The sequence below is a fragment of the Aotus nancymaae genome, unplaced genomic scaffold (genome assembly GCF_030222135.1).
Source record: "Aotus nancymaae isolate 86718 unplaced genomic scaffold, 86718_ANA_hifiasm-v0.15.2.pri h1tg000108l, whole genome shotgun sequence".
Taxonomy (NCBI): domain Eukaryota; kingdom Metazoa; phylum Chordata; class Mammalia; order Primates; family Aotidae; genus Aotus; species Aotus nancymaae.
The window spans coordinates 9,131,352-9,152,717 of NW_026988523.1; the positions used below are offsets into that span (position 1 = coordinate 9,131,352).

The window sequence follows — 21,366 nt, forward strand, 5'->3', positions numbered from 1 at the left end:
TCAGAGGCAAGCCACACGGAGTGACTTACCATTATTACGTAGCTATTATTGTTTCTACCTCTTCCAGTTACCTCAGTTACTGTACTTGTAGAACTCCCCATAGACTGTATTAATCACCTCATGGATATCCCATGAAACAAGCATTCACAGAAGGATTGCTGGGTCCAATCTCTGTGCTAGCTGTTGGGAATATAAATAAGACTACAGCTTGGTCTAGACCTGCTCACAGGCAAAGGAGAGGAAAGAATGTGAATGGAAATTCTTAACACCACATAGCAGAGCCCTAAGAGAGGAGCCAGCAGGTGCAGTGGGAGCACAGAGAAGGGAGTACTGACCGCTCAGAGGAGAAAGGCTGAGTGCTGCTGCAGTTTACACTTGAATGGTTCTAAGTAGGAGTTTGCTAAACAGAGAAGCTCGGAAAGGCTGTTGGGCAGCAGAGAGAACCGCTGCATGTTTTATGGAGCTGAAGAGCATGATGTATTTGTGGAAATGGTGATCTGTTCATTGTGCTGGAAATACAAAACTCAGGAAGGAACCGCAGTAGGTGAGGCTGGAGCTAGCTTGTGAAGGACCTTAGGTTGTATAAATAATTTGGATATATCCCCAAAGGCAATGGTGAGCCAAGGGACATTAGATTTCACCTGACTTTTATTTTATGTAAGTGATTTAAAGTAGAGAGAGTAAAACATAAGGACACATATAGCTAATAAGTTTATGTTGGAAATTGTTGTCTGTTTTAGTGGGGGAAATGCAAGGAGTCTTTGAATGACTTATTGGGAGTCAGTGCGGAAGGTGGTTTTATGTTGAAAGATTCAGATTGTAATTGTTTGGCGTTTACCGTTCCTAGGACAGAAACTGCCCACTTGCATCTCCACAGGCCTCTTTTATGACTTAGTTAAATTTTTCTGCTTCATGATCCTGAAATTTTCATGTCACTGAATTTTGCAAAGATGAGGTCCACACAAGAAAAAAGGAATTGAGGTACAGTGGTTCTTAGTTACTGTCTAGGTCCTTACTAACCATCAACCGCTCCCCTCCCCGCACAGAGGTCTTTCTGATTTTCTTATCGCAGTTCATCTGATGGACTCTCCTTATCTCCCATCTCCATCCCTTCATCTCCCCAGGGCCTCAGGCAGCATGTGTGGCGCTTGCACTGAAGATGGGACATTTCGTCAGTATGTGCACACAGCTTCCTCCCGGCGGGTGTGTGACTCCTCAGGTTACTGGACCCCAGAGGAGGCTGTGGGTAAAGTACCATGACTTTTTTAATTTATACCCTGGTGACCACTGAGGATGGGGGTGGAGGTAAAGAGTGGATTAGTGACATGGTGAGAAAAAGGCAGTGAGTGTGTGTGCGTGTGTGTGTGTGTGTCTGTGTCTGTGTGTATGTGTTTTACTAGATATCTCCAGAAGCCTTGCAAAAACTGCCTGGTGTTGCTGTGTGCAGAATGTCCCATATGTGCCTGATGTGGAGGCCCCGTGGCTGTGGTGAAGCAGAGATCAGCATGTAGGACAGAAGGATAGAGAAGTCAGCTGAACTCAGGGTGTGACTTCAGGGTGAGATAGCTGGGGGGTGTAGTGTTGCGTGTGCCTACTGGTCCTTGGAGCAGCCATGCCACGTGACAGTGTAAGCTGACCTCACTCCTCTGTATCAGGAGAGTAATAGAGAACACTCATGCACTGGCTGAGCGAGTCTGGGTGGGGGTGGGGAACCAGGTGTTCCACACTGATCGTTCTTGTCTGTGCTATTTTATGAGTCTATTAATCACTGGTACTGGCTGTGCTTTGGATATGATCTGAGCTAGGCTCCAGGACGGGAAAATGTGTTTTGCTATCTCTTTTTCTGTACCTCCCCTAACTTTTCAAACAGTCGCACATTGACTCACATATGTATATTAATGCCTCTAAGATAAATTACAGCATGAATCTTTTCCCAGTTCAAGTCAGAAAACTGTTGACAGGATTTTAGCACCTCCTGATGAATGGCTTAACTTCTTCTATCATCATCTTTAATGTTCATCTAATCATCATCTTTTTTCTTTGCCTTTAAAATATTTATTAAGACACTAAAAACAAATAAGATGTGTTGGACAAAGTCCTTTTTGAATTAATCTGCAGTCTTGATTGTGACACGAAAATAAAGGAGGATACTGGTCTAAGAGTCTACAGTATCTGCAAGATATCATCCTGGGTTCCTCGTCACTCAAGTGACAGGGCTTCAGGGATAAATCTGGAAGGAGATCATTTACTTGATTGATTGTACATGACTTTTTTCAAATGAGAATATTCAGGGAAGAATGGAAAGTGAGTATAAAATTTACTGCATTGGACTCTAAATAGAGATTCACATTTCATACAGGGCCATTCTGTGTGTGTGTGGGTGGGGGGGGGGCAAACAGTTTGTCCTGTGCTGGTGTTTTAATGCCTGTTTGATTCCCTCGCCCTGTACTTTTTACTTTTTTAATTCTACGGGTTCCCCTACCCCTAGAATTTTCTGATAGAGGTAGTTACCTGATAGAGGTAAAAGGAATGAGAACTTCTAGGTTCTAATTCTTGTATTGGGTCTTGAGGCAAACCGAGTCAACTTTTAGGGTTTCCACTTCATGCTTTAACATGAAGTCATAATAAAAATCTTCTTATCTGGCAGTACTGCCATTAGGTTGGTTTCCAAGGGCCTTTATTCTGCTGGTATTTTGGGCTTAGAGTAGTTTTTAGGACTACTAACATTGGACTTCACTAGCATTAATTCATGAGTGATTAATAAACTAAGTATATATCATTAATAAGAAATACTGGTCTTCCTTTGCTTTGAAAGGGTGAAGGACCAGGTCATATTTAATATATACACCATAAAAGTAATTGAATCTCTAACAGAGCAGGTACAAACACATGTATTTATAAATATTTCCAAAATGCATTTAATGACATTTAATGAACACTGCTTGACCACCAACTATTTTCTAAATGCTGTGGGAATTAGAAAACTAAGTCAGACATATTCCCTGCTTAGACATCATCTTCATGGTGAGAACTTTCTGGCTTCATCATCTAAAACAGCTCCCAGCCTCACCTCATAATTCTGTATTCCCTTATATTCCTCCGCTTGTCTTCATAGATATCATTACTACTTAATAATATACTTTGTATCCCTTTATACATTTATTGTCGCATTATCACTGTATTAGAAGGTATAGAAAGGCAAGACTTTCATCCCTCTTGTTCACTCCTCTATTTCTAATACCTAGATTAGTTCTTGATATAAAAGAGGTACACAACCAATTTTTGCTGAATGAATGAATCAACTCATAGTAAGTGAATCAACTCACAATGTAGGCGAAAAGCAATAAAAACCATAAGATGTAACACACCAAACACACACACAGTTGCAGACACGTATTTCTGGAATGAATAAAATGTGTGTATATTTCCTGACTGCAGTCTTCCTGCAGCTACCTCCCTGCTCACACATACCTGAACTGAAAGGGAAATACATTTCAATGTTTGAACTGGTTTTCTCTGGGCTTTGGGGCATAATTTATTTTTTAAATTTTGAAGGACTAAATACTTCTACTTTGATAAATGTAGATATTTAATTTATCTAAAACATTGTATGTCTACATTGCCCTTGTAAGGTAGGGGTTAAACATTATCACTTATTTTCTATAAGAGGAAACTGAGGTATAGAAAGATGTGTCACAGCCACTCAGCTAAGGGTGCAGGAGGGCTGCTCTGCTGGTTCCTGGTTCAACACTCTCTCTTCAACTCCCCTCACATGACAGAAAAGAAAACCATCTTGGGTAGATTATTTCCGTGAAGCTGACTTTCATAGATTCTTGATATCTGATTGTTCATCATTACATCTTTATTTGGCGACTGAATCTTCATTTTTTGTTCACTCCATAATATATGTTTATATTTCCTGCCTGCAGTTCCCTACCTGCTCACACATGCCGAAACTGAAAGGGAAATTTCAATATATGGTTTTAAAGTTTGTCTGTCAGTTGAAAGGATTGCCAGGGTGGGATCTTAGGGAATGAAAGAAGTTTTGTGAAGAGCACTACAAATGTGACAGTGAAATCGTTGGTCTTCAGAAGCATTAATTTATAATAAGTTATGAATGGGCTAAGCACATGTAATTCTCTGTTCAAGGATTCTTTAAGAACATGACTTCTCTGCATCAGCCTCATATTTCCTCCTAGGATCTGGGTTGTCCCCTTCCCAATTCCTGGCAGGTTTCCTCTTGCTAAGAGCACCATGTATAGGGTTGGGGTAACAAGAGCAAAATGCTTTTTACTTTTTTGTTCTTAAAAGGTACTTAAAATCTAACTAGTTAAAATGACCAACTTCTGTAGGAATTCTAAAAGTTCTCTCTGTAGGGAGAAGAACCTACAGAGGAATCTGTAAGAGGTCTTGTAAGAGGAACCTTTTTCTGGCTGCTAAGGGCTACTGATTTTCTGACTTTTAATGACTGCTACTGATGTATCTTTCTGCTCATCTCCCCCCAGGTCCTCCTGATGTGGATCAGCCCTGTGAGCCGAGCTTGCAGACATGGAGCCCTGAGGTCCACCTGTACCACATGAACATGACAGTCCCCTGCCCCACAGAAGGCTGTAGCCTGGAGCTGCTCTTCCAACACCCGGTCCAAGCTGACACTCTCACCCTGTGGGTCACTTCCTTCATCATGGACTCCTCTCAGGTCCTCTTTGACACAGAGATCTTGCTAGAAAACAATAAGTCTGTGCACCTGGGCCCCTTAGACACTTTCTGTGACATCCCACTCACCATCAAACTGCACATGGATGGGAAGGTCTCGGGAGTGAAAGTCTACACCTTTGATGAGCGGATAGAGATTGACGCAGCGCTCCTGACTTCTCGGCCCCACAGTCCCTTGTGCTCTGGCTGCAGGCCTGTGAGGTACCAGGTTCTCCGCGATCCCCCATTTGCCAGTGGTTTGCCCGTGGTGGTGACACATCCTCACAGGAAGTTCACAGACATGTGAGTTTGGTAGCATGACTATGGGGCTTCCTCGGGCTCGGGTGGTTTTTTTACTTTTCCCCCACTTTTTAATATTCGGCCATGCCGCTAAGTTGGATGAAAGTTTAGACTCTCACAGGGGATCTTACTGTAAAGTGGCATGTCTGAGGTAAAGAAAAACACTTCCCAGAAAGGGACAAGCAGGTGTCTGATTGCTGATGCCATCATCATGATTATGGACAAAAGAGGTTAGTGTATGAGATGTCTCAGTTGGACTGAACATAATTGCCACAAATAAGTTGATCAGAATCAGATACATCTGTCTGGTGACAATTTAATTTCTGGTTCTTTGCTTTAGCTGTCTGGTCGTCTGCCACAGACCCCATAACATTTGGAAGTTATAGTCAATTCTTTGATTGCTACGCAAAGAAGCCAAGGCCCAGCAGACGAGACGATACACTCAGTTCCACGACTCATTCATGATGTGTGTTTCATTCTTTCTCCTTCTTTCATTTCCCCCCTGCACCCAACTGACTCTTTTATCTTTCTCTTCCAGCTCTCCTCTTTCCCTTAGTTCTATCTTCTCTTCCTACATTCAGCGAGTTCTGCTATGTTCCTGGCACTGCATGCTCAGTGCTGGGGGCACAGACTAAGGCGAGGTCCTTACCTACAAAGAACTCAGTGTCTGAAGAAGGAGGCTGGTAACTCCAAAGGCAAATTCTCTTGACCTCATAACCTTCTTTGGAGACTGCCCTGAGGGCAAAACTCAGGCAAAACAAAGTTTTTTCAGAGATGCTGTCAGTTTTCACTGCATCAGAAATCACCACAAAATGCAGTGGGTTAAAACAACAAACATTATTTCTCATGGTTATATAGGTGGGTTGGGTGTTCTCATCTAGACTGACTTGGCTAGAGCTAGATGGCCCGGGATGACCTCACGCACAGCTGAGACAGCTGCCATGGCTGGAGAGATGAGGGCCTTTTTCCTCATGGTCTCTCAAGGCCTGGCCTTGGCTTCTTCTCATGGTGGTGGAAGGGTTTCCAGCAGCAGGGAGGGCAAGCCCCCACATGCTTATACTTTTCAAATCTTTGCTTTATGTTATTCATGATAATGTGCCACTAGCCAAAGGAAGTCACACAGCCGTTTTAGATTCAAGGGGTAGCAAAATAAACCCTCCCTTTTGATGAGAGAGGCAACAAGGTGACGTCATAGAGGGTTGCATCTGAGATAGGGTAGTCATTTGGCAGTCTACCATAGCTACAAAAAAAGTGGAGAAAAATGTCCGCCTTGAGCTTCATTACATTTTTCTTCCCATATTTGCTCTACTAATTAGAATAGAAGACAGTGAAATCACCAAAAAGCTAATGCAAATGCAAAGGTAGATTTAAAAAGAAAAAGGAAAAAATGTCATTTTAAACTTCTTAAAATAAGGCAGTTAGGAAGACATTTGCTATCTAATTTGCTGCACACACACACACACACACACACACACACACACACACACATACATTTAAGGCCAATAAATCTCATTTCATAGATGAAAAATCTGAGACTTAACTTTGATTTGGTTCAATAGCTAAATAGCAGACTCAGAATTAAAATTCAATTTTTCAACTGGATCTCATTTTGATTCTCTTGCTTCAGTAACACTCTGCCTTTCACAAACTCAGATCCTGGAAGGCTTGGGCTACCTGCCGCTGAATTTTTCCTCAAGGAAAGTAAACACATGCTGATGTTTCCATCCATTCCTTTACCAGCCACAGAAAAGTGTGAAGCTTTTAAGCATGGCTGGACAAGCAGCCTGACAGAAACCATCCTGTAAAGGAAAACTGTCAGCATTGATTAGGATGTAAAATTGGTTTTGCTTTAGAAATATCTGGCATTCCCACGAGAGGTTTGCTTCCCCAGGGGATGTGGGAGTAACTAATTTGGAAATTGAAAATACTTTAATATCTAGGTTTCTTTTCAACTAAAATACTTAAAAGCCAGCACAGAGATTTTCAAAGGTGTTTTGGAAACCCTGAGACATTTCCTGGTTGCTGGTTGCTGCGTCGACTGAGGGAGTGGAAGCTTTGTGGGTGAGTTGAGAAGTCTGTTAAAGAGAGAACCATGGCAGAGTATTTATGGCAGCCACTCACGGTAGTCCCAACAACCCTTTGAGATCCTGTTTCACTAAGTAACTCGCATTCTAGCTTGACTTTGGTGGTAGTTTTCCAACTAGGGTAGGCACTGGGCAAAATTAAGATGAAGACAGAGTTTGTCTTTGGGACCAGAAGCTCCCCTTCTTGAGCCCGTTTCCTCTTCTAAGTGTCCTGCCTTTCATACTCACCACACGATCAGTGCACCCAGGCTCGACAGAGAGTCTGACAAGCTCCTTGCATCTCTAGGGTCAGTTGATACAACTCCATTCCTCATACCTACACACTTTAATAGGTTTGGAGGTGGGGAGTTGTTTAATGCATTTCTAAGTGTGGAACTTCTTGCATCCTCCAAATTGTGACAAAAGGTGTTCCTAACTTCTTTTATGAGACAGTTGATCTTACTCCTAAGGATTCAGTCTCGTCAAGACAAGAATTCTCTTGAGAGAAAACTATGATTGCAGACCCAAGAAGGGTGCCTTCCTGAGCCCAGACTCTGAAGCATTCATCTCCAGTTTCTTTGATTACTTTGATGATACAGAAGACTGGTTTTTAAATTTGTGTGTGTGTGTGTGTGTGTGTGTGTGTTAACATGGTAAAAATGCACTTGAAATACCATCCTCCTAGATTGACTAGGACTGTTAAGTTCAGTGTTAACACAGCAAGCGTTTACTGCACATTTACTGTGTGCAGTGCACAGATACAGATATAAATATGGTTTCAAACCTGGCGCTCGGTAAGACTGTGCCCTGATCTTTGTTTTAGACAATGCAGCATATGTTTAACCTTTATGTTTCCTGTGTTATTTTCCTTCAACTTCTGCAAACCATCAATGAAGGACTCAGGGCATGCCTCACTTTGTGGCTGTAGTGGTCACAAATCCTTTGGTGTCCACAGGGAAGTCACACCTGGGCAGATGTATCAGTACCAAGTTCTAGCTGAAGCTGGAGGAGAACTGGGAGAAGCTTCACCTCCTCTGAACCACATCCACGGAGCTCCTTATTGTGGAGATGGGAAGGTGTCAGAGTGAGTATTGTGTGTGTGTGTGTGTGTGCGCTTGCGCATGTGCACGTGTGACCAGGATCATTGTGCTCTGAACAGAAGTTTCAGGAGTTTGACTTGTTTTGGAAATGTAGGGAATAAGGCATCATTTGATTCTAGTGTTGAAATTCTAAAATCTGGGACTTGGTTGTGTCAGGTCTTTATATTTGGCATCTCTACATAGTTACAGAGGGACCCACTTTTACTTATAGCTAACCCCAGAGTATTCAGGGATTGAGGCTGATTCTCTGGGGACCCCTTTTATGGCCTCAGCAAGTAACTACTGGATAATGATTCAGGAAAGAAATTTATGCAGAAGAAGGCTACTCATCAAGTGATGCTGAAAGAGGATCTCTTTTGAACAAATGACCTATTCTACTAACTAGTTGTGTGATCTGAGGAAATTTAGTATAGCTTTCGGATCTTCAGTTTCTCATGTAACCCTTAGTAGAACCGGTAACAATATGATTTCCAGCTATTCTGTAAGCATCACCAAGGTAGAAATGGAATCACCCTTTCTGCTTTATAACATACCATGTTACTTTTCCTATTGCCCTTTTGTAATAGTAACATAGAGGACTAATTAATTCATTCTGGTTTACCTTCAACTTCCCCAGTTTTAGAACTGAAAACACCAAGTCCCAGGAAATCCTGGACGGTTGACTGCCCTACATCAACCTAAACTTAATGCTCATCCAGCCTTATTCGTTAATTATATAAAGTTACTGGGATGAAGAGACTGGAAGCCAGACACTGTGATTTATCTTTTATTTCACATCCTAATAAGATGGGTTATTTTTATTTTCTTAGACCAGGTGAAAATATATTGTATCTTGAAGCCCTAATGGGAATCAATTCTGTAGCCTTTCTTGGGATTCTGTCCATTATTTAGTGGTCGTAAACATTGTTTATGTCCCCAGTCTTCTAAGATCCCGAAACTATAGTAAGTCTAATCCTTGTCATAGAAGTATAAACCCTAAAATGTTTCCAGTCCTTGATAATATGTGGAAGCCATTGAGGTCACCTCAATCTTGCTCACGTGCTGTCCCTTGCCGCCTAACTCAGCCTCAGCCTGCCACTGCCCCTCCTTCATTTCAAATCATATTTCTCCCTGGGATTCCTTACATTGCAGAGGACAAGTCCACTTGATACTGTTCTTGTTTTCTCTGTTTTGGTTGCTTCATTTTAAACCTGCAGCCCACCAGTTAATGTAGACTGCATGTTAAACACTCAGCCCCCTGCCCTAGTGTCTTCCAAGGCAGCTGTCTGATGGTGGCCACCCTGCAGACCCAGGGTGCCATTTCTGCCTAGACGATGCGGGGCTGAAAAGGGTGGAGGGCTTTTTTCCTACCTTGATGTTGCACTGCTTGGCTACTGGGTCTCACATTGTTCCTTGAAACTTGTGCCTGTGTTTTCTTCTCTGCATAACTAGCACTTCCATCCAATGGGAAGGTATGTCTGAACTCCAAATCTGGCTTATCTGAAGGCCCCACATTACACATAAAATCAGAAAGAGCCATACCAATCATTCGATCACTTGGATATCACTTGTCAGTAGAACCATCAAAAGAAGTACAATGCAGGGCCCTGAAATTATAAAGAGTATTCATACAGAAGTTAATTAATTTATAGGAGCCACCAACCATAGGTGACTCTTTTTGCCTTTGAAATATGGTAAATGCAACTAAAAAACTGAATACTTCATTGTATTTAATTTTAAGTAATTTATATTTAGTTTAAAAGACAAAACTCAATTTAGTTATTGAAAAATCTTCAAGAATATTTGGAACAACTTGGGCAGGTAAATCTGCTTCAACTATAAATTTCATAAAATCTAAATACAGACCAAATAGCTGAATTCAGATGTGTTGTAAGTGAAAAATACACACTATATTTCATAGACAGTATGCAAAAATAATGTAACATACCTCATTTTATACGATTGTACATTGAAATATTTTGAATATCTTGGCTTAGATAAAATATATTATTAAAACTAATTTTACCAGATTCTTTTTATTTTTTAAATGAATTCTAGAAAAATTTAAAATGTGGCTCTCATTACATTTCTGTTGGGCAGCATGACACAAGGTGATACATAGCATGGTTATATTGATAGTTTAGATTATCTTCAAAATGAAAATAGACAGTTGCTGAGCTCCAAGATTATTCCTAGACCCCTTGTAGAAAAACACAGATGAAGGTTATTTCTCTGTAAACAAGCACATTAAGGCATAAAGTATTTGGAGACTTCTTGGATATGGCACACATTTAATTATGTCCCCAGTGCAGTTCCTTTTCATTGAATTGCATTACATTTATGTAAAAAATCATTTGAAGTTTCCTTAATTTTTTCAATTAGGTTGTTTTTCTATCTCTTTTAACCTTTCTCCATTTCCAACTTGCCATTTAAAGTATGATTACTATATCACTGTATTCATAGCATATATTCAATTCATTTTAAACCATTCTCATTTATAATTATTTAACCTTTTATTCATCCTTGTGAGATATACTTCAAATAATAGATTAGAGCTATTTGTGACGTCCAGGATCTGAAAACACTTTAACATTCCAAATCCTTTATCTACTGAGTTAAAATATGTGTCCATTTTGAGCATAAAAAAAGTCAAGGAGAAAAAATGGTAACCCTCATCCATTTTGCAATAGCCAAACGTTGGTTCTTTTATAGGAGCATCAACCCAAACTTATATATTTTATTTACATAAATTGCTTCATGTCCCTTTCACTATAAACTAACTCCCTCACCTCAATTTAAATGTTGTCGTCGGTTATATTTGCATTTGAGGTTGGAAACAAAAACATTTTTCTCTTAGCATGTGTTTCTTCCCTGCAATATATGATAGCTGTCACCAGGTGGTAGTAGGGAGTAAAGTCAGGGCCCTAAGCCCTAGAGATGCCCTAGACTGAGAGATGGCCCCAGGGGGCTGCTTAAGTCTCTGGGTATATAAATAAGAGATTCATTACTAGAAAATCCTAATTTTTATAACACTGCACCTTTATGTAACAAAATAATGAAAACATAAAGAAATATCATAAAAAAAATAGAAAATGAAACCACACAGACAGGCAGGCTTTCTTCTTACCATCATCTGCTATTTTAAGCCTTTATTCATTACAGGGCTGGCAGGGCTTTTCTAAGCTTAAGACCCTCTTTCAGAAACACTGTCAGGACTCTGATGGATCTCCTAGATGTTTCAGAGACATGAGCTACTTGACTTCCAGGAATTCCCACAACCCACTGGACATGCCAGTCAACCATCATTGCTTAAATTGTATATACTTTAAATATCCACATGTTTGTTTCTATTTTCTGTAAAAACGTTATTCTAGCTCCTACTTTTTTCCAACTTGCACTTTTTAATATATACTGAGAAATTGTAAGAATTTTAAATGATGATAGCTAAACAAGAAAAATTATTTTGCGTGTGTTATATATACATGTATATTTTACCTTTCAGGAGCCTGGGAGAAGAGTGTGATGATGGAGACCTTGTGAGTGGAGATGGCTGCTCCAAGGCGTGTAAGCTGGAGGAAGGCTTCAACTGTGTAGGTAGGTTCAGGAGTTCCAGTGTAAGACTGTGTCCTACTTTTAGAGGTGTATTATTTTGTGAGTTCTTGATATCCTGAACATCTTGCTTAGTGATACTAATAATAACCTTTGATATGTCCCTTGTATGCCAGGCATGATTTATTTCACAGGTATTATCTCATTCAATCCTTAGAATAGGGGGAAACCAAAGTGAGGCACAGAACTTAAATAAGTTGATTTCATTTATGCAGCTAGAAGTGGTAAAGTTAACATTTGAACTAAGGAAGTACAGCTCTAGAATCTGCATGTTAAACCATTATGTTATACTGCTTCCTAGTTAACGTTACCAAGGATTTCTCTTGGGTCCTCCAGGGTAATGCCAATATGTCAGGTAAGTGGCACAATCATATGGACTCTACATACAAATTAGGGTAGGGAAACATTCTAAGTCAAAGTGAAAGCAAGACATCTTTAGGTGACTGTTTAATATATTCAATCATGAAGAATAACAGAGGATCCTAACATATTTTAGCCTTGGAGAATGACTGGTAATAAATTTTAACTTTGATTCTAGAGTATAAGGTGCTTTTTACTCTAGACTCTTGCCACTCCAGGAAGGCAGTCTACAACACTTTTCCAATTCTGATTAAAGCAGTCATCAACAGGTTTTTTAGATGCAAATTACTTTCCATTGCCATCTGCATACATTGCAATGATTTGGTGGAGCATAACCACACATTGAAGTTATTTTAAATAGCAGTGCATTTAAAGATATTTTAATGTCTTGAATCTTAAGATAAAGTAGAATGTGATTATAATTATGTATAATTTATTAAAGTGTTAAGTACTATAAGAAATATACAAATGTCTCTGCTCTCCAGAGCCAGACATGAATCATAGAATGTTGGTGGTCCTCCCTCCATAAATTCATCCATCCATTCATTTGAAAAAGGCCCATGTGTACCACATGTTCAGTGGTACCATGTATTCTGTGCATGTTATGTGCCATGGGTCTGATAGAGTCCCTGATCCTTTCATGAGTACAAGTTTATCAGTGACTTAGAGTACAATTCCTCTCTCTTACAGAAATCCCTCCTACCAAAATGAGTTTCTAGCTTCTGCTTACATAATTCTAGCAGTGAAGAATGCACCTTGAAACAGACCATTCTGTTTACAAATGGCCTTATCTGTTGTAAAATTTTTCCCCTTTTGTCCAGTTTGGAAACTGAGGCTCAGAACACTTTAGTGACTCATCTAAGGGCATACAATGAAATCTTTGCAGAGCCGCCCCTGGAACTCACTTTCCTCATGCTTAATCAAGAGCGTTTTCCTTGCTATGAAACTACAGAGAATATATACAGAAGATTTTTTTTCTGTTTTATTTGACTACTATTCAGATATTTGAAATACCTCCCCATTATTCTCCTTTCCAATCCAAACATCCCCTCATGTGATTAGGTTTCCAGACCCTTTCTTATTTATCCCAAACTGGCATGCTTCATGTGGTCAGTACCCAGAAGGGAATCCAATACTCCAGATGTGGTCTGGCTCTGCAGAATACACCGAACCGATTACCTCCCTCTTCTGTACACAAGTATTTGTTAACACAACCTCTGTTAGCATTATTTCTTTTTGGTAGCCACATAGTGGTCTCATATTAAATACAGTATATATTCTCCAAACACTGAACTTCCCTCAGTACAGCTCAAGTCTTATTTAACTTAATTAAGCAGACCTTATTTTGTGTCTATCACATTTGATCTCATAAAGTTTGGCTATTTCCTTCAACCCCAGAAAGACTATATTTAAATTGTTTAACTATATTTAAATACTATACTTAAGATTATATTTAAATTATTTACAGGGTAAGGTTAAATGATATATTCCAGCATTTGCCATTTTTTTCAGTGAGTCATAAGTTCATCATATGCTAAGCACACAGTTATATCCTATCATTTCTCAAAAGATTAGGTTTGAAGGAACCATTGTAAAATATATTTTTAAAGTATTTGGCTATTTTCAGATGAATTTGAAAGAAACACAAAAATTTTAAGTCTTGTGCTCAAAAGAATAGAGACAAGAAGTAAGAAGTAGTTACTGGCTTATAAGTAGAAAAACAACAGGAGAAAACTATGCACACATAAAGAGAGAGAAAGAGAAAGATGGAGAGAGAGGGAGAGAGAGATTGAGAGATTGAGAAATCTCATGGGAAAGTCATTCCAAAAGCACATACATTAGCTTGGAGAGAATTTTGAGTAAGTTTGATGAAATGCAGGAGTTGAAAGCCCAAAATAGATTTTCAACCAAGTCCTGTGGGCAGTGGCTTATATCTGACAAGTAGAGATAGATTTACCACAGAAGGCTTTTAGAGGAAATTGTTAAGAGAATAATTAGTAACTGTATGTTGATGGACAGCTGACAAATTACTAGAATAGCCCTGTGGCAGCGGTATGAAGAATTTAACATAAAAAAGGAAATAGTAACAGTAAACGTTAGTAACGGTCTTATTGAATACATAGATAGGTGTTGTTATTTTGACTCTTAATCTTACTTTCATGTCCTATTTTTTAAGTAGAAAATGGAAATTTAAATCGTGTCATTAATATTAATTGTCTCATATTTTGGTTAAAAAAAATGCAACAGAACTTAAATGGCTTTGTGTTTCTCAGCTATCTACATTTCAAGGAAGGGTGTCTATGTATCTATAAAGAGCCAATGCTATTCTCTTGCTAGGAGTTATCATATCAGCAAGAACAGAAGTCCAGTGCATAACAGCTGGTTTTACAACCTCAATGTATTTTCTCAGATATTTATTTCTCACCTGTTTCCTTTTGAAGACAGCCCTTCAGTCTTAATTGAGGCAATGTGGAGTAATAGCTGCTGAACCTGCATTCTGGTTCTTGGATTTAACCCTGACTCAAATTCATGCTCTATTACTTATCATTCAAGGGTCCTTTACAAAATTGCATGAAATCATCGAGACTCGGGCTTCCTGTCATAAAAGAAACAAAATACACACCTCACAGGGTTATCCTAAGACTAAAAAAATAATAACATGTATGTAACCCTTATAAACCTGGAGCCTATATTGTCTAATTTAAGAGCAGTTATGCACTTGAAGAAACATAATTAAGCAGCAAAAAGTGATTGAGAACAACCTCCTCTGATACTTTAATATTTCAAAAACTATGAAAAAGATTCAAATATATAATACATCATAGCATTTATTTAGAGTCGTTTTCTTCTTTTACCTACCTCTCATATCTCTAGTTTCCCCTAAATATCTTACTCAACTATTACTTAAAATTTCTTTCCACACCCAGCATACAGCTGCTTTATTTCTCCCTGTTCTTTCTCCTCCAATCCCAACCCTTTTTGTACTTTTATGATGTAGATGGATTCTACCTCTCTCCCAACGAGAAAGAATCCTTCTTCTTTAGGGATTTGTGGGGTGTATGTATGTGTATTTGCGTGTTTGAGGTAGGCATTAGACTGGCAGACAATGCAGAATTCTCTTCAGTGGGCTGGAGAAGAAATGTTGTGGACATTCCCATGTTCATTTTTTTCCATGACATCTATGAAAACACTCTTTCTGTGTCATACAATATTTCTTGGCAGGAGAGCCAAGCCTTTGCTACATGTATAAGGGAGATGGCATATGTGAACCTTTTGAGAGAAAAACCAGCATTGTAGACTGTGGCTTCTACACTCCCAAAGGATACTTGGATCAGTGGGCTGCCCAGGCTTACTCCTCTTATGAAGACAAGGAGAAGTGTCCTGTTTCCTTGGTAACTGGAGAACCTCATTCCCTGGTAAGTGAAGCCAGATGGAGTCAAGGCTGCACAAAATTGTAAAATGACTCCCCCTATGCTTACACTTGGGCTCTGTGTTTGGATAATTTTATTTTAAAAGAAGGAAAAGAAAAAGTGAAGAGTTAGAAGGCCTAGGCAACATTACCGGTTCTGCCAGCATTGCTATTATAATTACATGATGTTGGACAAGTCACTTTACCTCTCTGGGCCCCAATTTTCTCACATGGAAAATGGGTATAGTAACACCTTTTGCAGTGTTCAGTGGTTTGTTACAATGATCAAATGAGCTTTCAAATATGTATTAGAGATAAAAGTATAACTTGCTTTTTAAAATTTTTATTATTGAAGAAACCCTAGAGTTTTTGCTAGAAGTAAATCCTCAGGTGTATAATTTTTTTCTGAATATCCACCTAAATAGATAGGAGATCCTCTAACAGATCTAAAATGCTATACCAATGACATCTATGAGATATATTTGAAGACTGAAAATTAAAAGCTCACTGAAGATTAAAAGCTCACAACTCTTGCGAATCATTCTAGATACTTCAATAGTATCTAGAAAATAAACTTTTCCATTTATTAGAAAAGGCAATACAGTGCTTTCACAGAAGTGAGATTTAGCCCTCTGGGTAATTTAGGCCAGAATGAAAGACTAGGATTTTATACTTGAGAAGACATCTTTGAAGAGATTGAGGAGCAAGCTAAGGTTGGTGCTGCAGTTGAAGGATTTCATCCAGGACCCAGGGTCTTCTAGATTCCAGCTCTTTCATGCTTGGACACAGCCTTCTTCCTCCTGCTCAAAACATGGCTGCAGTTCTCCTAGGCCTGAAGTCAGCATTTCAAGGAAGGAGGGGGCAGGCCAAAGGGAAATAGATGCATGCCAGCTGAGTCTTTCCCTTTTTATTGGGATAGTGATAGCTTTTCTGGAAGTTCAACACTGTAAACTTCCACGCACCTCTTACCTGTCAGATCCAGGCCACTTCATCACCTTTAGTTGTAAGGAACCCTAAGGAGATGAGCAGTTATAACCAGATACACTGTCTCCTTGAACAGAATTGGAGTTTGTTAATAAAAAAGTAAAGGCAAAATAGATACCGGTCGGCAGCTAGCCATTGCTGCCACACTCTCTCAGCCTAATTCTGGCATCTTTCTCCTTCAAGTCCTGGCGTCCGATGACAGAATCCGGGGAAGTTGGGAGATTCTGAGGTAATGACCGCTCTCTGAAGTGGCTTTTGGTCTAGGCTGTCTGTCTTCCCTAAGTGAAGTGGGAGAAATTTCCTGGAGTTTTACTTCTCTGGCTCCTTTACTTAGCTGAATCCTCAGTGGTTCCCCACCTCAGTAGCCTCACTTTTGAGGCCAGTAGATGCTGACTGGTAAGGGCTTCATCATCACCCAGACAGACTTCCCTGGCTGTTCCTTGGGGCAGTTACCTGAAATATGCCAGGACTATTTGTAACCACCCAGTGGGCAAGACCCCTGGGCTGATGATAAGCTGAGAGATGTGTATGTTTTTCTACCCTGGCAAGTTATATCTTGATGTTAAAGAGAGCTGAGAAATTCTTCAAGGTTGAGAAAAGTTTTCTGCCAATAATGTGATTATTAGGCATTCAGAAAGAGAGAAAAACTTTGCTTTGAGCTGGAGAGTTTCAGTGTCTTTACTTATCTCTCCACACTCCATACTTCAAGTTGTTGGTTGAAATTGTATTTCAGATTTGCAAATCATACCATCCAGATTTACCCAACTACCGTCCCCTAACTGGCTGGTTTCCCTGTGTTGCCAGTGAAAATGAAACTCAGGATGACAGGAATGAGCAGCCAGAAGGTAGCCTGAAGAAAGAGGATGAGGTTTGGCTTAAAGTAAGTGGCTCAAATGCATTTGGATGACTTGTCATAAAGTTTTCTTTTGTTATCTCAAAGTGTTTCTGTTTTGAGTTTATTTTCACCTCTCTGAATTGTGGACTTCTTTCTATTAATATATGAGTAATCAGTTTATCAAAGTGTAACATACACACAGAAAAGTGCAAAAATCAGAAATGCACAGCTCAGTGAATTGTCGCAAAGTGAACTTCCTTTCTAATCACAACATAGATCAAGAAATAGGACATTCACATCACCAACCCCCAAAAGGCTCTCTCACGTCGCCTCTTAGTTCTTACACCACTGAGGTAGATACTATTTTTATTTCTATCATCATAGATTAGTTTTGTCTGATGTTGAAATTTGTATGAAAACACTTTACAGTATGTGCTCTTTGCTGCTGATTCTTTCTTATTTGGCATTATATTTGTGGGATTCATTCATGCTCCTTCACTTAGCAGTAGTGTTCATTTTCATTGTGGTATAAGCATTGCAGTGTGTGAATATACCACCATATATTTAACCATTCTAATATTGATGAATATTTGGATTATTTCTGGTTTTTCTCTGTTATGCTATTATAAGTCATTGTGCTATAAGCATTTCTGTACATTTTTGTGGTAAATGTGTATAAACAGATGGGTATATTTGGAACTGCCAGATCGCAAGTAGGCCAGCTTTGGTAAATAATCCCAAATAATTTTCCACAGTGGTTGTACTAATTTATACTCCCACCAGATGTTTTGAGTGTTTCAAATGTTTCACATTTTCATCAACATTTGGTATTTTAAGTCTCCATTTTAATGTTTTGTGGGATATGTAAAGGTATTGCCCTGGGGTTTCAGTTTGCATTTGCATGATGACTAATGAGATTGAGAGTCTTTCAAATGTATGTCAGATATTCATACATATTTTTTAAGGACATAGTCAAGTCTTTTGCTCAATTTTCCATTGAGTTGTCTGCCATTTTCTTCATAATTTATATTATTTCATTATAATTGTATCCATGTAAAATTTTTTCAGTAATATGCTCTTTCATATCTTCAACCAACACTATGGCTAATTTCTTGCTCTTAAACACATCTTTAGATGAATTGAAGTTATATTCTATTTTTTTTTTTTTTTAGGAGACAGGGTTTTACTCTGTTTTCCAGGCTAGAATGCAATGGTGCCATCATAGCTTACTATAGCCTTGAACTCCTGGGCTCAAGAGAGCCTCCCACCTCAGCCTCCCAAGTAGCTAGGACAACAGTTGCTTGCCACTACACCCAGCTAATTCTTAACTTGTATGTAGAGATGGAGTCTAGAAAAGGCACCAACTCCTGCCAGTATCTAACGTCAAGCTCAAGTTAACCAAATCGTCGTCTTTAAACCTGGGCAAAGGGAATAATCAAAGTAAACTGCTTTCAGGATACACAGGGGCAAGCTTGTATTCACTTAATAATTTTGCCTTTACCTAAATTAATAAAATTTATTATATTCCTTAATACCAAATAATTTAAATGTTTAGCTACCTGTGAACTTCCTTTCCTGTCATTTTAAAAATTAGGCTGGGCTTATGACATTTTTGTTTAAAACATTGCTAATTCTTCATGTTTTATTTTGCTTCCAAAATGTAAAACTGTTCAATTCCCCAAGGCCTAAAGGCAATCATGGAAGAGGTGGATATGTGAGAGTATAAGGACCAGATTTGAGAGAGAAAATTAATTGAGACCCTCCAAATCCAAGACAGACACATAGATGCCTAAACAAAATGCTTGTATTTTGTGTAACTAATTACTCCAAGCCAAGATTATAGTAACCTAACACACATAAGTCAGTTTTATAACCTTATTTTTTGACTTTTAGTTTTGACTCTTATATTGCTTAAAAGAGATTTAAGAGCTAATAAGTGCCTGCCCACCTTCATCCCGTCTGGTCTAAAACAATTAATTAACTATAAATCTTTTAACTCTAAGTCCCTTGACCTTGTGCGGGGGTCCCACCGAGGAACATAATGGACCCAAGGCAGATATAGCACACCACCCCGACATCAGGATGAGACAAAAGGAAACCTTGGCTATTAATAATATTTCTGGAGTGCCTCAACACAAAGGGAAAATATAAAATAAAAAATAAAAATCCATAGCCCCTCCACAGACTGAGTAGATCTCCAGCTTGCCCAAAGGGAATCCCCTCCAAACACTAAAAAATCTAATTTAAGCCTGATAAGAAATAGGGGTCAGACACAGCTCACTATGCTCTCAGCCCCTAATGTTTAAGCCAAGTTCAGAGGCCTTTCCAAATTATAAAAGTAAAGTATTGCCCTTTCCTACACACAAAAACAATAGTTTTTCTCTTCAATGGGGACACTTAGCCTTACTCGGGGGTGGAGGGGCAAAAAAAAAAAAAAGAAAAAGAAAAAGATCCTTTGAGGATCAATTACAACCAAAATGGAAGGGCCCCTATCAGGTATTATTAAATACCCTCACCATATTAAACTTTTAAAACTAACTACTTGGGTACACCACTCCAGAATAAAACCTGTTTTTTTTTTTATGAGTCATAGACACTGTAACCTACATCTGGGACAAAACCATGACCTACCTCTGTAAACCTTTGAAAGGCCTCCACTACCTATTTAACAGATGGCCAAAAGTAATAATGTGATATTGTGGATGGAAATAGGAGCATTAATTCTTCTCTTCTTCTTGATTATAGTATTTCTTTTCTAATGCTTTAGCCAACTATCTTCTCCTAGAAAACATCTCCTGTATCCTTGTTGGGTGTAGAGACTGTTCTAAGGCCAAACTAGACACCATGTTGCCACTATTAATCCTGTTTGCTCTCTCAATTAACCTAATCCAGTGTGGGTGGAAGCAAAACTCTTTAATAAATACTTCAAAAATTATAGCATGAGGGAATCATCTTTGTGATTACTAAATTTGTCATTAACATCCCCAGGATAGAAAATTCCACCTTCTGGCCTATCCAGAAAAATCTCATGGGTGTCTCCCAAGACCTCCCAACTAATCACTGTAATCTCAAAGTACCCGGACCCCTACTTGTTAGGTGAAACTCTCCCCAACTTAGTGGATTCCACCTAAACCCCCTGCCACTATTACCCAGACCTGGAAAGTTGGGTATATTTATCTCCAGGCACTAAGAATTCTATCTTTTGTACCTACTGTTGTGTTCATGACACAAAAACAAAAGTTTCCCTGTAATGCTCTAATCTAACTCTAGTTGCCAAGTTCCCAAGGCTGCAGCAAGGTAAATGGGATTCTCCTTGTGCATGAAAAAAACATTTATAGGCCTTCCCCTGGATCAAAACACACAGGGGAAAAGCAACTGCCTAATAGGGGAAGGTGGGAGCACAGCCCCCTTCTAACAAACAAGGATAGTTTGACCACCCGCACTGGAGCAGGGGAGAAATATCTCTACAGACCCAACGTGGCAGCAGAGGATAGACATCACACCTTGTGAGGGCTCTGTGCCCTAACTGGGCTTGTTTTTGTTTGTGGTCATGAGTGGGAAACAGTCATATCTCATAACCATTCCTGACTCCCTGGGGAGCCACCTGTTCTTTCAGGCATAGCTTTCCCTTATATATCAAAAAGTTGAAGTGGGTGAATAGACATTGGCCACCCTTACCCCTGTGAGGATTACTGTCTATATAACCCCTTAAGACCCAGGAATACCAGAAATAAATGAGCAATAGTGTTGATTCTGGCAGGAATTGGGGAAGCAGTAAGACTAGTGGTCCCCTGGGGTGGCTTTGCCTACCATGAATTAGCCCTAAAAAGCTAGACGCAAACCCTACAACCATTAGCCACCAATACAGGTTAGGCATTAAAGGGAATTAAAAAACTCCTAGACTCTTGGGCAAATATAATACTTGATAACACACTAGTGCTAGATTATTTACTAGGTAAACAAGGAATGTCTATATAGTTATTAATAAAATCTCTATACATATATTAATAACTCTAAATAGGTTGAGGTTAACCT

General features: G+C 39.2%; 1 protein-coding gene across 3 annotated transcripts in view; it reads left to right on the top strand.

The window, feature by feature from the left end:
• Positions 1–21,366, top strand: part of PAPPA2 (pappalysin 2) — a 376,815-nt gene that overhangs the window by 227,505 nt on the left and 127,944 nt on the right. For all 3 annotated transcript variants that reach the window (XM_064370884.1, XM_064370885.1, XM_021668059.2), the window contains exons 7-12: positions 1,125–1,246; positions 4,506–4,995; positions 8,011–8,139; positions 11,637–11,728; positions 15,326–15,519; positions 17,230–17,376. In XM_064370884.1, coding sequence (XP_064226954.1) covers positions 1,125–1,246; positions 4,506–4,995; positions 8,011–8,139; positions 11,637–11,728; positions 15,326–15,519; positions 17,230–17,376 — 1,174 coding nt within the window. The remainder of the gene's footprint in view (positions 1–1,124; positions 1,247–4,505; positions 4,996–8,010; positions 8,140–11,636; positions 11,729–15,325; positions 15,520–17,229; positions 17,377–21,366) is intronic.